General features: G+C 37.1%; 1 protein-coding gene across 2 annotated transcripts; it reads left to right on the top strand.

The window, feature by feature from the left end:
- The first annotated feature begins 952 nt into the window (after nt 1-952).
- LOC306866167 (interleukin-2 receptor subunit beta-like) lies at nt 953-18,115 on the top strand. 2 transcript variants are annotated; one of them, XM_079411239.1, is made up of 11 exons: nt 970-1,086; nt 2,484-2,734; nt 8,500-8,584; nt 8,849-8,960; nt 9,055-9,139; nt 9,223-9,310; nt 12,844-12,977; nt 13,172-13,391; nt 13,488-13,581; nt 14,104-14,188; nt 15,046-18,115. In XM_079411239.1, exons 2-11 carry the CDS (start codon nt 2,696-2,698, stop codon nt 15,766-15,768), a joined length of 1,665 nt encoding a protein of 554 aa, XP_079267365.1. In that variant the 5' UTR covers nt 970-1,086; nt 2,484-2,695; the 3' UTR covers nt 15,769-18,115. The 2 variants fall into 2 exon arrangements, with proteins under 2 accessions (XP_079267366.1, XP_079267365.1); XM_079411240.1 differs by lacking the exon at nt 2,484-2,734 and having other exon boundaries at nt 953-1,086.
- Nucleotides 18,116-19,928: the final 1,813 nt, after the last annotated feature.

Below are 19,928 nucleotides of genomic sequence, written 5' to 3'. Positions count from 1 at the left end.
CCGTCAGAATGAGAGTCCAAACAGCTGATGAAAACATCACAATAATCCACAAGTAATCACTCCAGTGATGGGATAAATTGTGTTTGTAATATTGAGATGCTATAACTTAAAACTGTTGCTTCTGGCTAAAATACAAAACCCCTTGAATACACTTGAAACCTTGTTTGATACAATGTGAAAACATCATTGACTTGTGGTATTTTAATCCTGGAGCCTTTAGCAAATTTTGTCATGCACACATGGTGTTGCTAAGTTTCTAAATTAAAATGTTCTACATTCTAAATTAGATGCATACTTATAAAAACAGATGTTTTTCCCTCAGTTAATTTTTTTCTATATAATTTTGGATATCCTTACACTTCAGCAGAGCCCTTTTGTCAATGCATGTGGATTCTTGCATGCATGCATGCATTTGTTTATATGCATGTTTATGTATATGTGTGTGTGTGTGTGTGTGTGTAGTCTGTGGGTAAAGAAAGCTTGTATGAAACAGGATGTGGTCCTCATCAAACTTTTGTGCTGTGAGCACTGCACAGGCACCATGTTGAGCCCAGCTTGGGGCCCAGGTGGCTAATATTTACTCTCATCAGAATCCAAGGAATTCAGTCTTTCCAGGCCTTCCCAATAACTTGTAAAAATCTACGCATGCTCTAAAATCAAACTTCAGACGGTCACAAAACTATGCATACTCAAAGACAACAGGTGATTATAAATAATAAGATTAAAGAATAACACCCTTTACATCAACGTCTTGAGCCTGTCTTATTTCTCTTTCTTATTTTGATTTTAATGTTTCATGCTTTGTAAACTTACAATATAACGAGTCATATAACGAGAAGAGAGGAAGAAAATGAAATTGTCAAAAGAGAGAGAGAGAGGAAGGAGGTCGAATGAGTAACAGAAAGGAAAGAGTAGAGTGTAAGAGAAAGAGATCCTCCTGACAGATGGAGGTAGAAGGGGAGGGGCAGAGAGAGCGAGAGCGGTAAAGGGAGGAGGATGAAGGTTTGGGGGTCAGATAGAGAGACAGACCTCCGTATCCATGGTGCCTGCGCAGACAGCTGTTTAACAGACAGCTGAAAGTGAAGGGTAAGTCTTATACTTCCAATATTAAATAACTGCTGGGCTGAGCAATGATGTATTGTCTGATAAGAGCTGACCTATACTGATGTAAAAATAAAAAATAACGTAATGTACACTGACCCTAAAATGTGTCTGAACACTTAAGCTGCTAAAAAAAAATTAATGGCATTGCATGTCAAACCAAGCAGCATTTATTTCAAATAAACATTTCACGAGAGGGAATTTGTTAGGTTTTAAATTATAAATCGATAGATGATCTGTTGAAGACTCGATGTGTTGTGACCTTTTGTAGTTCTAAATCATTCTGGAACATGATGAGAACCGACTTCATCTTCTAAAAATCACCCTGCTTCTTAAAAGTAATCGCAAAATGACTCAAGAAGTGAGTAGAAAGGTAGTTCTGAGAAATATTCTAGCATAATTTATTCCTAAATGTCACTTTTAACCAGATATTTTGTTGTCTAATGCAACAAACTACATTTTAAAGAGTGACTTCATGGCCTAGATACTTTCCGGTCACTTTATGGGTTGATTATTAGTTGTCGGTCGTTAGTAAATAAATGAGTGGTGAATACTCATTATGCTTTGATAAACAAACTTTTAACTGTGCACTTGGAATGTACAAGTTAGTTCATATTAATCTTCTGGTGCTAACTCAAAAGGTAGGAAATGCTAAAGCTTTTTGTGAAACCCAGAGTGTGAACCATATGTTTGCAGCGATCACTCAGATTAGGAGTTCAGGTTCAAACTTGTGTGTCAAATAACCATATCCATATTACTCATCGCTCACTTTTAAAAGTGTTAAAGTAAAACCGCACTGTCAGTGTTTGCTGTGGAGTGTCCTGTCACTGTTTGATATCTCTCATCGCTTTGGGCGTTAGTATACATGTATGCCTTTTTACAAGAAGTAACCAGCTGAGGGTTTCTGTTGTTGTCTGTGGGTGTCGTTTTGTAGTGTTAGTGGAAATTGCCTATATACAGGTTGACCACCCACTCACAAAGAGGGGTGCGCTGCTGACAATGGCCCACTCAGCAAAAGAGCCAAAAGTAGCTTGCGTCATATACGCACATCTAAAACCCATCTAAAGTTCATGTCAAGAATTTTGCAATGGAATTCAATATGCGTGCTCTGCAGTTTACCGTTTTCTTTGGGCAACATCCTGTCAGGTAAAAAAGCCACAGCGATGCCATTTAAAAGTGAAAGTCTGAATTTTAAAAATTAAAGCTCCTGTGGGTGACTAGCTGATTGCATTATTATGCAAAAATGCAACATAAACCAGTCAACGATTATGTACAAACATTAAGAATCACTTGAAGGGAAATATAACCCTAAAATTAAATTCTGTTATAATTTACTCACTCTCATGTCGTTCTAAACTTTTTTCACCTTTTTTTCGTTCTAGACATTGTTCAAAACATCATCTTCCTCATGGGCAGAGCGCCGACATATATCGCTGTTACGCTTCGGGCATCCCGAGTTTGAGTCCCGACTTGCAGACCTTTCCCGATCCTTCTGTCTAATAACTGTCCTATCATAATAAAGCAAAAATGCCAAAAAAAAATTTTTTTAAAAAGTAAGAAAGAAAATTGTACAGGTTTGGAACAGTATGACAATATGGAAGCCTGTTTAAGCCAGGAAATTAAAAATAAAAAGGTAATTGCGACGTTTTATCTCACAATTCTGACATTTTTTTCGCTCACAATTATGAATTTATATCTCAGAATCTGTATTTTAGTTTTGTTTTTGCCATTTTGTGAACAATTCTGTTAGAATTGCGAGATCTAAATTTGCAATCCTGAGAAGAAAAATCAGAATTCTGAGATTAAAAAAAGTTGCAATTAAAAAAAAAAAAAAAAAGAGTTTCAGAGTTGCGAGAAACAAAGTACGAATTGTACAAATATAACAGAATTGACATTAAATTAATAGTTAATCCAAAAATTAAAATGTAGTCAATTTTTTCCATACTTCTGAAGTTAATGGCTACCGTCAGCTGTTTGGTTACCAGCATTCTTCAAAATATGTTCTTTTGTGTTCATTAGAAAAAGAAACTCATACGGGATCAAGCCAAGCATGAAAACTATAACAATTACGACAACCAGGCTACTGGCAGCCAAACAGCATTTCAAGCGTTAGACGACATAGGCCTAAATGCGTGCACTATATTAAATGGATAAAATATTATTCTTTCATTGCATAGATTGCATTGTTTTACCATTCCAGTTCAGTGTGACTAACTTAGTCCTCCTTCCCGGGAACACTATGGTCTATTTTGTGCTTTTCTACATGTGTCACTTTCAGCCACAGGTAAAAACCAGCTACATTTGCGGTCACGCTCTTAGTCATATCTCCATAGCAACAGCTTGTGACCTCATAGCACTTTGCTTCTGAGTTATTAACAGATTATCTCATTACCATACAAGACATGATCATAGAAACTGATATTTAGACAATAGATTACGACAACCACGGTTGTGCTGCATTGAAACCAAGTGGTAACCTCATACGCTCTTGTAAATAAAGGGGATTTTAACAGTGAATGAAGCCATAGAAGCACCATTTGATTCCCTAAAGAATTGTTCGCTGAAAAGTTCTTAAAAGAGCAATTGAATCATCTAAAGAACCTTTTTCCACTTTCTTTGTACAGTAGAAAGGTTCCATGGATGTAAAAGGTTCTTCCTAGAAGAATAGATGCCAAACAGCTTTAAGAATGTAAGGCCACGTTCACACACAGCAGCAGAATACGGTTGTCAGTCCTTTGAGTTCTTATGGCTCTGTTCACACACAGTACGGTTATGACAACCGCATTCTGTAACCGAACTCACACACGTATATTTTCAGGACTCACAACCGCTGTGTGAACAGAACAGGACTGGACAACTATACTCGTCTGTCACGTTATACAGCGCGAGAGAGAGCTGCTCTGCTGCACAAACACGCGTTTACCATGTGTTGCGAGTTTTCATGTATGGTTTTTCAGTAACTTACAGTAATAGAGAAATGAGCGGTGTGTCATCTGAAAGATTTAAATTCAGTAAGTTTTTCTCCAGCGACGCCGCTCCCGTCAGTTTTGTGTTCGAGCGACTTAAATGCGCCGCTCTCCAGATTTGACAAATTAACTTGCAAACACCGACCAACTCTCACTGACTGGGGAGAAAATGGATGATCCTATATCTACAAGCATGTTCAGTCGGGTGAAAACAAACTCCTACAAATGCCAACAGGGGTAACACACTGATCCAACAAACTCCAACAGACTAGTTTGTTGGCGTTTGTCTGTGCGGTGTGAATTGGCCTTAAGCTGCTGCAAAGACTAGGGCTGTATCCCAAATCGCCCCCTATACCCTCATTCACTATTCCCTACATTAGTCCACTCATATAGTTCACTTGAAGGAGTGAATGAAAACGAGTGAGTGAATTCGGACACTGAATGCACCGGAAGAACTGCCGCTTTTGCATAGTTTGCTTCCTGTTAAATAATCATTTGAAACGGGCATCTCCAATAGTAAGATTGAAGGATTTATCTTGAACTCTGTCACGGAAATTATGTATAAACCCTAATAGTCAATTTACAATTAATTTTGTACCTTTGTTGTATTCCACTGTATTACGCCGTGGACCAGCGCTTCTAAAATCAATGAATGGATGATTCAGCTGCGGGCGCCATCTTCTGGTGAGACGCGGGAATTGACTCGGCGCGTGACTCTCGCAGTGCATTCTGGGGATTCTCTAGCCGTTGAGTGTACATCGGTTGTACACTCGTTTTTGCGGTGCATTGTGGGATTGAATGAGTGCACTCGAGCACATCCACTATGGTTTCGAACACCACTTAAAATGGCCGTCCCCTCAAATAGTGCACTATTTGAGGGTATAATAATTCATAATAATTCATTACATTTATATAGCGCTTTTCTGCTTTTTTTTTCTAAGCACTCAAAGCGCTTTACATAGTAAGGGGGGTATCTCCTCGTCCACCACCAGTGTGCAGCATCCACCTGGATGATGCGACGGCAGCCATAGTGCGCCAGAACGCCCACCACACACCACCTTACTGGTGGAGAGGAGACAGATTGATGAAGCCAATCAGTAGATATGGGGATGATTAAGAGGCCATGATGGTCAGAGACCAATGGGAAATTTGGCCATTATTATAAAAAACAAAGATCGTATAGGGGGCGATTTCGGATACAGCCTAGGGCTGGGAATCGATTCAGAGGCGTTGGGAATCGAGAGTCGATTCCAAAGTTTGGAATCCATCAAGAGGACTCGACTCCTCATTCAGAGGTTTTTTTCAGTTCAACAAAGCTTATCTATTGGTGCCTCTTAAACGGAGGGCTGCATCCTACGAAGGCTGCACACATTTAAATTCACAAAAATAAACTGAAAGAAAACTTGGTTGGAATTGAGATTATCTGAATTTGAGGATGCAGCCTTCCATTTGAGAAGCACCATTCGCCTCCCTCATGCTCGATAAAAGCCGTAATTACAAGAGTTGTGAGATCAAATATAATTATTTTTTATATATAAAAGATCTATATCCGGTGGGAAGCGTGCGTGCAATCTGTGATCGCGTGCAGTTTCTGACCCTCGCTAAAGCGTGCAATCGCTTTCTTATGTGCGCTGTTTTATCGGTTTCACTTTCGCTTTCGAAATCGATCACGTTCAGTAAGGAGGGGAAAGGATGGAAGGTGGTGGGTACAGTAATTCGTTTGGGGGGGCATGGCCCACGAATGCCCTCCCCCTTGGCGCCGGCCCTGGGTGGAACTGGCTTATGTTGTCCACAATTTTAAGCGCTATAGGAGAATAGATCATGATGTGATCGAGGGTCTTGATCTTATTTCAATCTAAAATACAAATTTTTATTTCTATCAGCCAATGATAATTCTAAAAGAAAACGTCACGAGCATCAGTGGCCGAGAACGTATCTGATTGACAGATAAACCACGAGCTCTGTTATTGTCAATGATCTGGTAATTTTGTTTCAATGTGCAGTTTGTTAATTTTGTGCAAAGCATACAGTCAAAGTAAACTTCATCATTCAGCTAAACTGTGCACATTTATTTTAGGCACTTCATGTCTTGTTCAGTCCATGCGATGTTCCTGCTGAGCAGTGAGCTATGACTAATTTCACGGGCAAAGCAGACAAAATTACAATTTAAAAATCAATCAGAGCTATAATAATATATAGTCATTTATTTTTTTTTACAAATAAAGCTTCATATTATGAGCAGATACTTTCTACGACCTTTATATTCTGCAGTCATGGCGAGATTAGGTTCCTTCATTCTAAAAAAAAAAAAAAAAAAAAACAAGAATCGAAAACAAAAGAGGAATCGATTCTTGGAATCGAATCCCATCGATTCCAGAACCAGGAATCGGAATCGGACTCGATTCCAAAAATTTCGGAATCTTAGAGATGGTCCTCACTGCAGAACACAAGATTCAGGGGGTGTGGTTGGATCTAGATCCAACTCCTCCTACCTTACATATACCTAAATCTACCCGTCTCCACCCCCTGATGCCTAAACCCACCCATCCCCATCTCCACCCTCTAGATGTGGATCCAACCCCGCCCCCTGGATCTTTGTTCTGCAGTGAGGGGCTACTGGAATCTTACAGCCCTAGCAAAGACTATAGAAATACAAAGATGGTTCACTCTTATACTTATGAATGGGAGAAACTGAAACATGCAATACTGCGAAATAGTCCCACCTTCTAAATCAAAGAACCAGTTGCTGATTGGTAAAGTCATGGCATCACTGTAGCGGCCACTCACAAAGAATGGAGAGATCTGTAATTTTCATCGTAGGCACACCTCAACTGTGAGAGACAGAATATAAAAAAAATCCATAAAATCACATTGTATGATTTTTTTATAATTTATTTCCATTTTATTGCATGAAATAAATATTTGAGACAATAGAAAAATAGATCTTAATATTTGGTACAGAAACCTTTGTTTACAATTACAGCGGTCAGACGTTTTCTGTAGTTCTTGACCAGGTTTGCACACACTGCAGCAGGAATTTTGACCCACTCCTCCATACAGGTCTTCTCCAGATCTTTCAGGTTTTGGGGCTGTCGCTGGGCAACACAGAGTTTCAGCTCCCTCCATAGATTTTCTATTGGGTTCAGGTCTGGAGACTGGCTAGGCCACTCCAGGACCTTGAAATGCTTCTTACGGAGCCACTCCTTAGTTGCCATTGCTGTGTGTTTGGGGTCATTATCATGCTGGAAGACCCAGCCACGACCCATCTTCAATGCTCTTACTGAGGGAAGGAGGTTGTTGCCCAAAATCTCGTGATACATGGCCCCATCCATCCTCCCCTCAATACGGTGCAGTCGTCCTGTCCCCTTTGCAGAAAAGCACCCCAAAGCATGATGTTTCACCCCCATGCTTCACGGTTGGGATAGTGTTCTTGGGATTGTCCTCATCCTTCTTCCTCCAAACACGGCGAGTAGAGCTTATACCAAAAAGTTCTATTTTGGTCTCATCTGACCATATGACCTTCTCCCATGCCTCCTCTGGATCATCCAGATGGCCTTTGGCAAACTTCAGACGGGCCTGGACATGTGCTGGCTTGAGCAGGGGGACCTTGCGCGCGCTGCAGGATTTTAATCCATGACGGTGTAGTGTGTGACTAATGGTAACCTTTGAGACTGTGGTCCCATCTCTCTTCAGGTCATTGACCAGGTCCTCCCGTGTAATTCTAGGCTGATCCCTCACCTTTCTCAGGATCATTGATACTCCACGAGGCGAGATCTTGCATGGAGCCCCAGTCCGAGGGAGATTGACAGTCATCTTGAATTTCTTCCATTTTCTAATAATTGCGCCAACAGTTGTTGCCTTCTCACCAAGCTGTTTGCCTATTGTCCTGTAGCCCATCCCAGCCTTGTGCAGGTCTACATTTTTGTCCCTAGTGTCCTTAGACAGCTCTTTGGTCTTGCCCATAGTGGAGAGATTGGAGTCTGATTGATTCAGTGTGTGAACAGGTGTCTTTTATACAGGTAACGAGTTCAAACAGGTGCCATTAATACAGGTAATGAGTGGAGGATAGGAGGGCTTCTTAAAGATAAACTAACAGGTCTGTGAGAGCCAGAATTCTTGCTGGTTGGCAGGTGATCAAATACTTATTTCATGCAATAAAATGGAAATTAATTATTCAAAAATCATACAATGTGATTTTCTGGATTTTTTTTTATATTCTATCTCTCACAGTTGAGGTGTACCTACGATGAAATTTACAGATATCTCCATTCTTTGTAAGTGGGAAAACTTGAAAAATCGGCAGTGTATCAAATACTTATTTGCCCCACTGTATATGGCCACTGAGTGAACAGACTTTTTTTTGAGCTACCATCTAACTTCCTTTCTTTTTATTTTATTTATTAAAGAATTCTGTTTTGCGTATGTGTTTAAGATCCAAGGAGCGATGAAGGGTTACTGGTATACCTCTCTCTTCATCTTCATCATATTCTATGGCCAGTACAGGAACACACAAGCAGGTAACTACTGTAGCAAACACAGAAGCTCCCTCTAACATTAGTAGGCTATAAGGTTCCCTTTCAGATATTATATATTTACAACCATAAAATAATGTTCCCAGAATGTTCTGAGAACCAAGTAATATTAGTTTGGTGTGTTTACGTCCATCTATTTTGTAGGGAACCTTATTGTTTGCTCATTTCGTATCGTTATAAATATTGAAAAACAAAAGATATGTCTTCTAATCTCTTATTATGTTTGTCTTTTGGTTCAACCATAAACAGCAGGTCTGACCTGTGTGAATGACTATGTGACCAACATTTCTTGTGTGTGGTGGAACTCTACAGATTTATCTGAGCAGCGATGTGTGCTTGAGGGGAAATGTGGCTTAAAAAGGTTTGAGGTTTTAGTTTCAAGTCTCAGGATGGACAGTTTTAACACTGATAAATAAACCTTTTCAAATCTGAATTAAACTGATATGTGTTTGTAGTTGTGTTCATAGATCGTGTAAACTGGTGCCACTGAGCAATCAATCACATTCTAAGAGAAGTTGTTCTTTAAGCTTTAAAAAAACTGTAAGTAGAAATGGATGAGAATTGTTACATTTCTATTCACCTTAGAAACACCTCTTTCTTACATTCCCTTCTCTTTAAAACAGCTCTTTTTTTTCTCCAACAAATTCTGGTTGAATGTAACCTGTAATGGATCTGTCATCACTAAACTGCATTATCAGCCTGGCCGACACAGTAAGTAGAATTAATTCTGCTATTAGTGGGTTGCAGATATGTTTAAAATGGCAGATCAATTTAAAAATAAAACACACACTCATATACATCACACAGTAAAATAAGCATTTGCGTGGAAAATTATATTTATATTTAAATGTGCAAAACACTACCATCAAAATACAAAATAATTCATTTGAATATAATTGCATTTTAAAAATGGGTAAAAATCAAGTTACGTTTTTGTTGTTGATTTTATTTGAAACGTTAAATTCTAGGATTGGAATAAAGGACAAAATATAAATTACCGCAAAAATAAATGATGCCAGTGTATTTAACCAATCACATAACCTACTACTAACCAGTGCTACAACAAAAGTGAAAAAAAGAACAGAGAAAATCTGTTCTCATTCAAAAAACAGTTATGCAAATAACTTTGCTTTGAAGAAGCGTTAGAACTGTAGTCTTTTGCCTTGATTATGGTCTTTTCAATCCTTGGCACAACTAGACAAACCTTTCAATACCTTTTTCAGAAAACATGGCATTTCGGAGATAAACTTGGTCAAAATCTATACTAGTTGACCTCTTTTTGTACGTTTGCTATGGTTACTCCATATGGTGATGCAAAAGGTGAAATACACACTCTGACAAACTTTAAACTTGTATTGTTTACATTTAGGCATTAATACTAATAATAATAATAATAATAATAATAATAAACTTTATTTATATAGCACTTTTCATACATTTTTATGTATCTCAAAGTGCTTCACAAAAAACACAATAAGCAATAAGGAAAAGAATAATAAAAATTTAAAAATGACAACAATTTAAAATCAAAATAAAAAACGGCACCACCCTAACTATAAGCCAGAGTATAAAAGTGTGTCTTTAACTGCTTTTTAAAAATATTAAGGGAGGAGGCCTGACGAATATTTATGGGCAGCTTGTTCCAAATCGTAGGAGCATAAAAACAAAAGGCTGCTTGTCCATATTTCTTATATTTTGGCATTGGGATGTTTAGCAAGGTGGAGCCTGATGATCTTAAGGGTCTATTTGGAATATACTCGGTTAGACACTCTGAAATATATGAAGGTGCTTGTCCATTTAAAGCTTTACAAACTAATAAAAGTACTTTATAATCAATTCTAAAAGAGACTGGTAACCAGTGTAGATCTGCTAAAATAGGCGTTATATGTTCAAATCTTCTAGCGTGAGTAACAACTCTTGCAGCTGCGTTTTGAACAAGCTGTAGTCTTTCAATTGTTTTTTAGGCAGTCCTATGAGGAGTGCATTACAATAATCTAAACGTGAGAGAATAAATGCATGAGTCAGCTTCTTAGCATCTTCAAGATTAATAAATGGTCTTACACGAGCTATATTTCTGAGGTGAAAGAAGGCAGTTTTCACAACATTATCAATGTGTGCCTTAAATGTAAGCTCAGAATCAAAAATAACTCCTAAATTTTTAACCTCAGTTTTAGTCTGTAGTGCCAGATTTCCCAGACTATTAAGAACCTTTTTTCTCTGTAGTTCATTACCAACAAGGAGAATTTCACTCTTGTCTTCATTCAATTTCAGAAAATTTCTATTCATCCAGCTAACAATGCTCGCTTGACAATTCACCAATTTATTTACCGCACCGGGATCCTCTGGCCCTACAGATATGTATAACTGGGTATCATCAGCATAGCTATGGAAACAGACTCCGTGCTCTGCAATAATTTTACCCAATGGCAACATATATAAAGAGAACAACAGGGGGCCAAGTACAGAACCTTGTGGTACACCAAAATTAATATCATGTACTCCTGATACATGGTCCCCTATGCTAATAAAGTACTTCCTTCCCTTTAAATATGTCTTAAACCAATTTAAAACAGTCCCTGTTAAACCAATATATTCCTTAAGACGATTTAGAAGTATATCATGGTCAACTGTATCAAACGCAGCACTTAAATCAAGGAGTACAAGTATAGAAATATTATTTATATCCATAGAGATTCTCAGGTCATTTACAACTTTCACTAAAGCAGTTTCAGTGCTGTGCCCTTGTCTAAAACCCGACTGAAACTTTTCATAGATATTGTTTCCCATAAGGAAGTCATTTATCTGTTTAAAAACTGCTTTTTCTAAAATTTTGCTCATGAAAGGTAGATTGGAGATGGGTCTATAGTTACTAAGAATTGAACTATCCAAGTTGTACTTCTTAAGTTGGGGTTTAACAATTGCTGTTTTAAGTGTTTCAGGGAAAACACCTGTTGCTAATGAAAGATTTACAATATCGAGAACCGTTAAAAATATATTTTCAATAACTTCTTTAAAAAAAGAAGTAGGAATAGGATCAAGAACACATGTGGCATTACCTAAACAACTTAATATTTTATTTAACTCAACTTTGTTTATTTTATTAAAAGAGTTCATTGTATATTGAGAGCTAAAAGGTAAAGAATCCTGAAATGGACCTAATGTCTTAGATATACTAGATCGAATATCAGTAATTTTTGTATTAAAAAAATGTAGTAAATTCTTCACATATAGACAGAGATGCATTGACATGTCCATTTGATGCAGGGGAACAATGTAAAAGCTGATTAATTGTACGAAAGAGAATTCTCGGATTATTGTTATTTCTAATCATACTTGAGAAATACTTTTGTCTCTCACTGCGTACTGTTTTGTTATAACTACCAATCAACTGTTTAAGAGCATTAAGATGAACCGTTAATTTAGTTTTCCTCCACAGACGTTCTGCTTTACGGCAAACTCTTTTAAGGTCTAGCACATGCTCATTTTTCCACGGTACTTTCTTTTTAACTGATTTTTTCCTAATAACTTCTGGTGTCACTATATCCAACGCAGTTCTCATATTACTGTTAAAATAAATCACCTTTTCATCAACAGTTAATGTCTCAGGGGGAACGGGCAATTCGTTCAAAGCAATGGCAAACCTTTCAGCAGTTGCTTCATTAATGTAGCGTTTTTTAATGAAATTGGGTTCTAACTCTAATTTAGAAGTAGGGGTCTCAATTTCAAAAAATATGCACTGATGATCCGAAACTGCTACATCAACTTGACGACTAATGTTTACATTAAGTCCTCTTGAGATAACTAAATCTAATGTATGTCCTCGGTTATGTGTCGCTCCAGTGATGTGTTGTGTGAAGTTCATAGAACGTAAAAGCTGCATAAAATCCATAGCGTTCTCATCAGAAGCATTATCTACATGCAAATTAAAATCACCAACTAATAGAACCTGATCATACGTGGTAATACATATAGAAAGCAATTCTGAGAACTCAGTTAAAAAAGCATTTGAGTATGTAGGTGGTCTATAAATTACTAAAAGCATCATTTTTGACTGAGCATTCATCACAAGCACTCTATTATCATCATTTTTGACTGAGCATTAACTTACATCACACTCAAAGTGTGCATCAACTGTTGCTGCATTCCTTATGAATTAAACCCATGTCTTTGCTGTTGCTAGCACCATGCTCATTTTAAATGTTCTTCATGATTGTTTGTTTTTTATTTTTGTTTTTATATGACAGTTAAGACCCAACCCCCAGATATGCCCACTGTAAGTGGGGACACAATAACTTGGAGTAAAGGCAGTAACTTTCCAGACAACATACCATTTTATGAATTTCAGCTGCAGTTTAAAGCCTTAAATATAAGCTGGGAGGTAAGCAAACACGTTTTCTTTAACATTTACCTAATTAATTAATTAATCAAATAAAATTGCATGCATTTAAATCTTCAGTAAGCTGCTCACAGTGACTCTGCAAGTCAAATGCAGCATAATGTTGGGTGTTATTTTTGTGAGCTTATGTGTTCATGTATGATTTCATATTTTTGTATGCTTCTGTGCTGTACAAGACAGCACTTGTCATTATCACTCAGGAAAATTACGTGCAGCTGGAACAAAATAAACTGAATATAGGAGAGGAGTACCAGGGCAGGGTGTGTGTGAAGCCTGTTGAGCCCATCGATGATGGTTATTTTCGGGGGGAATGGAGTGACTGGAGTCCTGCTGCGTCCTGGAGATCTGAGGTTGGAAAGCCACCAGCGAAACCAGGAGATTATGTATCTCTACCAGGTGGGCCTCTTGCCAGCCCAATAATATAATAATATTTGTCTGTGAGATAAGATGATAATATATTTCATGACAGCAATTTTTCTTTTTTGCTTTTAGATGATATACGTATTGTTCTGATCATTGGATTCCACATATTGCTTGTTCTTGTTGGTCTTTGTTTGGTCATCTGTAAGGCAAAGAAAAGCAAACAGTGAGTATCACACACACACACACACACACATTATCTATCTATCTATCTATCTATCTATCTATCTATCTATCTATCTATCTATCTATATATATATATATATATATATATATATATATAATTTATTTTGTTATTTATATTTCAACAAATGAATGAAATCACACAAATCGGAGTTCTAAATTTACAAAGTTTGGTAACAGAGTTCTAAACCCACAGAACCATAGCAAAATATATTGTATAAATGTTTCGTTTGAACTCCTGAGGTGGATGAAACAACATTTTCTGAAGGTTAAAGCCTTGTTATTGAACAAACACATATCTTTGTTGGAGTAGAACAAATACTTGACCTCATTTTTTAAGACGTTCAAGCCCTAATTTTTACTCTATTTGTGGAAAGTGTGGGTGTGTGTAGGTGTGTGTGTTTCTACCTACAGTATTTCTGTGTCAGTATGTACCTGTTGGTGTTTGTACCTGATATTTGTGTTTGTTTGTGCATCATAATCAAGCAGTGTTATTTCTTTGCAGGTCAATAAAACCAAATATTCAACATGTTCCAGACCCATCCAAATATTTCCAGCCTCTTCATACTGTTCACGGTGGAAACTTCCGAGTGAGTTCAGCTGTATTTCCTGCATATGAACTATACTTGTTTCCAAAGTGTTTACACTACCGTTCAAATATTTGAAGTCAGTAAGATTTTTAATGTTTTTGAAAGAAGCCTCAAGGCTGCAGTCATTTGATCACAGATACAGTAAAAACGGAAATACTGTGACAAATTATTACAATTAAAAATATTTCTATTTGAATATATGTTAAAATGTGATTTATTTCTGTGATGCAAGGCTGAATTTTCAGCATCATTACTCCAGTCTTCAGTGTCACATGATCCTTCAGAAATCATTCTAATATGATGATTTGAAACATTTATTATTATTATTATTATTATTAATGCTGAAAAGATTTGTGGTGCTTGATATTTTTGTGGAAACCGTGATACTTTTCCCCCTGGATTCTTTGATATTATCAAGTATTTAAAAACATTTATTTGAAATATATATTTTATAATTATATTATAAATGCCTGTAATGTCACTTTTGATCAAATCAGTCCATCATTTCTGAACAAAAGTAGTAATTTCTTAAAAAAACAAAAACATTTTACAGAACTTTTGAACGGTACAGATACAGATATTGCTATTTTCACCAGCTATTTTTACATTCTCTGTAGTGTATTCACACCAACACATTCGAGAATACACAAGTGTATAAGAATAATAATAACATTCTCAGTTTCACACATTTTTCTTCATATGCAAAATCTTACCCATACAAACTCACACACACACACACACGTTTAAAGATGTGGCCGAAACCTGCATTTCTTGCAAATGCCTACTCATATCTTCTTTCAGCAAGCCACAGAGCACACAGACTGATCACATATGCATTTCCTCTAACCTGTCCACAGAAATGGCTGGGCTGTCAGAATTCTGTTGGGCCTTTTCTTACCCCTCAGTCATGTGACGATATCTCACCTGTAGAGGTCTCGGATTTTCGGGACATGTCCTTGATGGATCCCGACGCCCAGATGTCTGCTGCTGCGTTCGTTCACTCTAATCAGGTGGACTCTGGGCTGGAGAACAGCGGCACTAGTCATGCATCCTCATCCGTTTTCTCTAACATGGGCTACTTCTATAGCAAATCCAATAGAGGATCTCTTTATCTCGAATCCTGCCCCGTGTACTTCAGCTACCACCCTGAGCAAGCCATAAGCTCCACTGGCTCATCACCCGGGTCTTCATACGACTGTTTGCAAACCCCAAGTTACCAGACGGATCAGCCCATGAGCCCGGATTCAGGGTTCGACATGCCTGAAGAGGAGCTTTGTGAGGATGACCAAGGAAATGAAGATAGCAGTGGCGCCGAGACATGTGTGGCGGAAGGACAAGCGCTGATTTCCTTCATTATGTCGCTGTCACAGGGTTCCCACAATGCTGTTCGCCCAGCAGAGAGTTTGGCTCCGGTGGCAGTCATCACACCGTGGTCTGAACCTGTGAGAGCACCCAGCTGCAATTCCAGCTCTGAGTCTGCAGAGGGCGCCGTGGCCAGACCCTCCTCCATGATTGAGCCCTGCGGGAGTGGGTATCTGACCCTGAAGGAGATGCAGAAATACAGCAACAAATCCATCTGAATGTAGGCCTAGTCCATCTCTGTCTGTATAGGGGAGACCGTGGTAAAATACAACTCAGGTTTATTTTTGAAAGTCAGTTTCTATACCGACACATACAGTACAGTTAAAATGTTTGGGGTCAGTAATTATTTTAATGTTTTTAAAAGAAGTCTCTTGTGCTCACAAAGGTTGCATTTATTTGATAAACAATACTGTAAAAATAGTAATATTGGGATTTTTAATTTTTTTATTTAAAATAACCTTTTTCTATATTGATATATTTTAAAATGTCATTTACTCCAGTCTTCAGTGTCACATGATCCTTTACAAACATTTTTTATTATTATCAGTGTTGAAAATGGTTGTGCTGCTTAACAATTTTGTGGAAACCATTTTATTTGAAATAGAAATACTTTATAGAATTATAAATGTCTTTACTGCCACTTTAATGTGTCCTTGCTGAATAAATGTATTCATTTAAAAACATATATAAGTCTTACTGACCCCAAACTTTTGAATCACAGTGTACCTTAGAGGCTTGGCTAAGATAAAATGCTATTGAACATTTTTATAGTTATTATTCAGGGGAAAAGACAGTTCATCGACCATAAAACTGATCACATTTACCTTTGTGACAACATGCCCCACTCTATAGGGGTGAGCTGTCAAAACGGGAACCTGACATTAAACAGTCTATTATAGGCAAAAAATACAATTGGAATATGAATAGGATTAGTAAAATTGAACAAAACCGGTCATAAAGCAGCAAATGTACACGAGATGGTAACATAGCTCACTATCATATCAAACTATTTTTTGTTTGTTTTTTTTAAACATGTGACAACTTGCCCTGTCCAGACATTTATGAAATCTAATTCACAAAATGATTCTAGGTTAACAGCCACTGCTAGAGAAAACAAACACATTTGTGTAATTAGACTTTTGACTCAAACCCTTATAAGTGTGACTGCTCTGTCTTGTGACAACTTGCCCCGGTCTCCCCTAGAAAAAGGTATTAAAAAGGTCAATGTTTCACAACAGATGCATTATAACAGCTTTAAACGTATATTTTAGATAACTTTGTAAAGCATCATGATAAGCTAGATTTGAAGGAATGCTCTGAGTTAAACATGACTTTATTTGAATGCCAGTGCCACTGCAATAAGGATGATATAGAGAAATTTACAGCTCAGATAACTGTCAAGTGATTGCTACACTTTAGTTTGATACACATGAAGCAAGCAGTACATTTAACTTTAACATCTTATAAGTTTGTTTGATTGATTTAATGTTTCATTTAGCAAATGTTAAGGCTGAATATAGCTTATACAACTTTAATTGTTGGAGGTTATGTCCAACACTAACCTTTTATGTTGCTAACATTTCGTATTTTAATTAGAAATATAATTGGTTAAAATGATTTAGTTGTTAAAGTTTCCAAATTGAACATTTTTAATGTTCAAAATCAAGCGCAAAGCATTTGCTTGATTTTTAGCTGCTATTAACTGTTATTTCATGTTTATCTGACTGCTATGAACATGGTATAAGTGCTGCTTTTCAAATGTGAATTAACTGTTTAGAAATTCAGGGGGTTGTTTTTGTCTGCAAGGCATGAATGCAGAAGCCTCAAGGTTGTTCAAGGTAAAGCATCTCTTGAGATATTACAACACTCCTATATACTGATATCTATATGTTTTCTAACAAAGCTTTAAAGCAATTGTATGTAGTTTTGTGTATTTTTGCTACTATATCGCCCCCGAAGGTCAATTAAGTACTGATAAAAAAAAAACTGATACTGATAAACATACTGATAAAAACAATGTATAGCCTGAACGGACTGTAAGTCGCTTTAGATAAAAGCGTAAATGTAAATGTGAGTGGAATTCACTGTCGTAAAACATCTTAATTACAGCTGTACACGTGCATTTGTTGCTGCCATAAAGCAACCCGGAATTTCCTACCCACTCACCCATAGATATCTATACTGTATCTATATCTATGCCCACTCACCAAACTGCATACTTCCAGATGTCTGGGGGAAATGTGGAAAAGAAACAGAACTCGGTGTAGAGAGAAAACTGAAAACTTTGAAATCTGATTTCAAGGTTAAATAAATAAAAACGTAGGCTACATACAGTTGCTATGAGGACAATAGTTGCATTATTTGAGCATTTGTGGATGTAGGCTGCCTTTGAGAATAAGCGCACCCCCCCCCCCCCCCCCCCCCCCCCCGCAAAATAAAATGTATTAACTTTTATAAAATATGTCCTTGTTGCAATTGCTCAATCATTGTTTTATGTTTGTTATTATTATTATTTTTTATTATGTAGGCCTATTCTTGTGTTTCTTACAGAATTAAATAAATTCCAAAAAATATAATGAATATCTTCTTGTGTAGCTACACAGAAATTAATTGTGTGTGTGTGTGTGTGTGTGCGTGTGTGTGTGTGTGTGTGTGTGTGTGTGAATGAGTGCAGTTATGCAGGTTGTAGGCTATGCGGTCTGACATTTATAAGTGCCAGCTTGTTTCCGTTCACCGCCGTGGAGCGAGCGCGGCTTGTGTAACCAGACAAGTCAACTTTATCTCCCCTGCGTGGCCTGAAAAATGAACTCAGTGAACCATAACCAAAAATATATTTTTCTAAAGAGGAGAAAGAACACCATTAACATGCTTTTTAACTTGTTTGTGTGAGATACGTTCTTGAGTGTGTTGTTTATGATTCCTGACACAGTTTGGCATCCTGGTCCTCACAGAGTAGGTGTTCCCGCCTGGATTTGACCATATTTCAGGAAACATGGTGTAACTGTTCATATTTCCACCAGGAGACGGCAGTGAGCTCATGACTGAGGGATGAAGTAACCAGAGATATAATATCAAGGAAACAAACCGCTTTTATTAATATGAATGGGATATAGTGCTATATAATGCAATACAATTATTGTCCCACCTTTCATACTAGGCCACTGTTCAAAGGTTTGTGGTAAGTAGGATTTTTTAAAGAAAGAAGTAACAGCAAATGATGCTGAAAAGGCAGCTTTGACATCACAGGAATAAATTACAATTTATATATTAAAATAACAAACAGTCATTTGTAATTGTATTTTATTTAATAGAAAATAGCAGCACAATCATTTGTGCTTCACAGAGGAAAGAAATCCATATGGTGTTTGAATGACATTAGAATGGGTGAGCGTTTTTCTTTCTTTCTCTCCATTTATTTACTTAATCAGGGACAATACACATTAATATTACATAAATCAATGTAAAATGTGTCAGATTTAGACAGTGTGGCTAACTTTCGTCTGAAGTTACAGAGCAGGTTGATGTGGAAAAAAATTATAATAATTTTGTATACCTTTTAATTCGGTTGGAAGTCGGTTCATGGGTTCCTCTCAAGGCAAATGATGGGTGAACTATTCCTTTAATTTCTTAAATATTTAAACATTCTAGAAAGTTCTTAAGCCAGTAAGAAAAGCTTCATAATAATGTTTTTCACAGATCCTGATGTTAACGGAGAATAATTATGAGTGCAAAGCTGCAGAGGAGAATGTTGGACAACAATATTGAAAGGAAAAAGTGGCAGCAGATGGAGAGGAATGCAGTACGGGTTGAGTAGAGGACAAAATCAGCCTTTTGTCAATCAAAGGTCAATGACAGACTTTAATTTTCTTTCCATATGGAGAGAATGAGATGATTACTATTGCATAAGTAACAGGAATTCAACCAGTGACCCAGACATACTAATGCAAAACAGATGAGTTTGTGAATTCGAAGAAGGGAGTGTATTGCATTTAATATTTACAGAACCGCAAAAGTCCTCCTTTTATTACACTAGATTTTTTAATGATCCATATGTGCTGAAACATAAAGCCGAACATGCAGCATTGGCCATCATTTGTGAGCTCTATTATTAATGTTGACTTTTAAACTACTCCAACCATATTCTCTTATTGTTTCGAATTACCTTTGATTGCCTTGCAATCTTAGGTTACATTGGAAAACTTCATTTTTCCAAGTAGGAGTAAATAATTTCTTGAATGAGAAAAACTGCTTAAGCATGCAAAACAGAAAGTTTAAAAATGCATGGGTTTGATAGGGTTACAGCGTAGAAAACTAATTAAAAATCAATAGAAAATTCAGCAGATGTGTGTGTTTTCAGGGAAAATACTATCATTAGTAA

The sequence above is a fragment of the Barbus barbus genome (assembly GCF_936440315.1).
Source record: "Barbus barbus genome assembly, chromosome: 4".
NCBI classification, from domain to species: Eukaryota; Metazoa; Chordata; class Actinopteri; order Cypriniformes; family Cyprinidae; genus Barbus; species Barbus barbus.
The sequence above is the reverse complement of the archived record's forward strand: the minus strand, read 5'-3'. Positions and strand labels throughout refer to the sequence as shown.

What these genes read in the sequence shown, in the direction of transcription:
- LOC306866167 (XM_079411239.1), top strand. Translation starts at nt 2,696, where the DNA reads ATGGAAGCCTGTTTAAGCCAGGAAATTAAAAATAAAAAG. An exon ending in AGGAAATTAAAAATAAAAAG is followed by an intron (nt 2,735 to 8,499) that starts GTAATTGCGACG and finishes TATGTGTTTAAG; the next exon opens with ATCCAAGGAGCGATGAAGGG. An exon ending in AAGGCAAAGAAAAGCAAACA is followed by an intron (nt 13,582 to 14,103) that starts GTGAGTATCACA and finishes ATTTCTTTGCAG; the next exon opens with GTCAATAAAACCAAATATTC.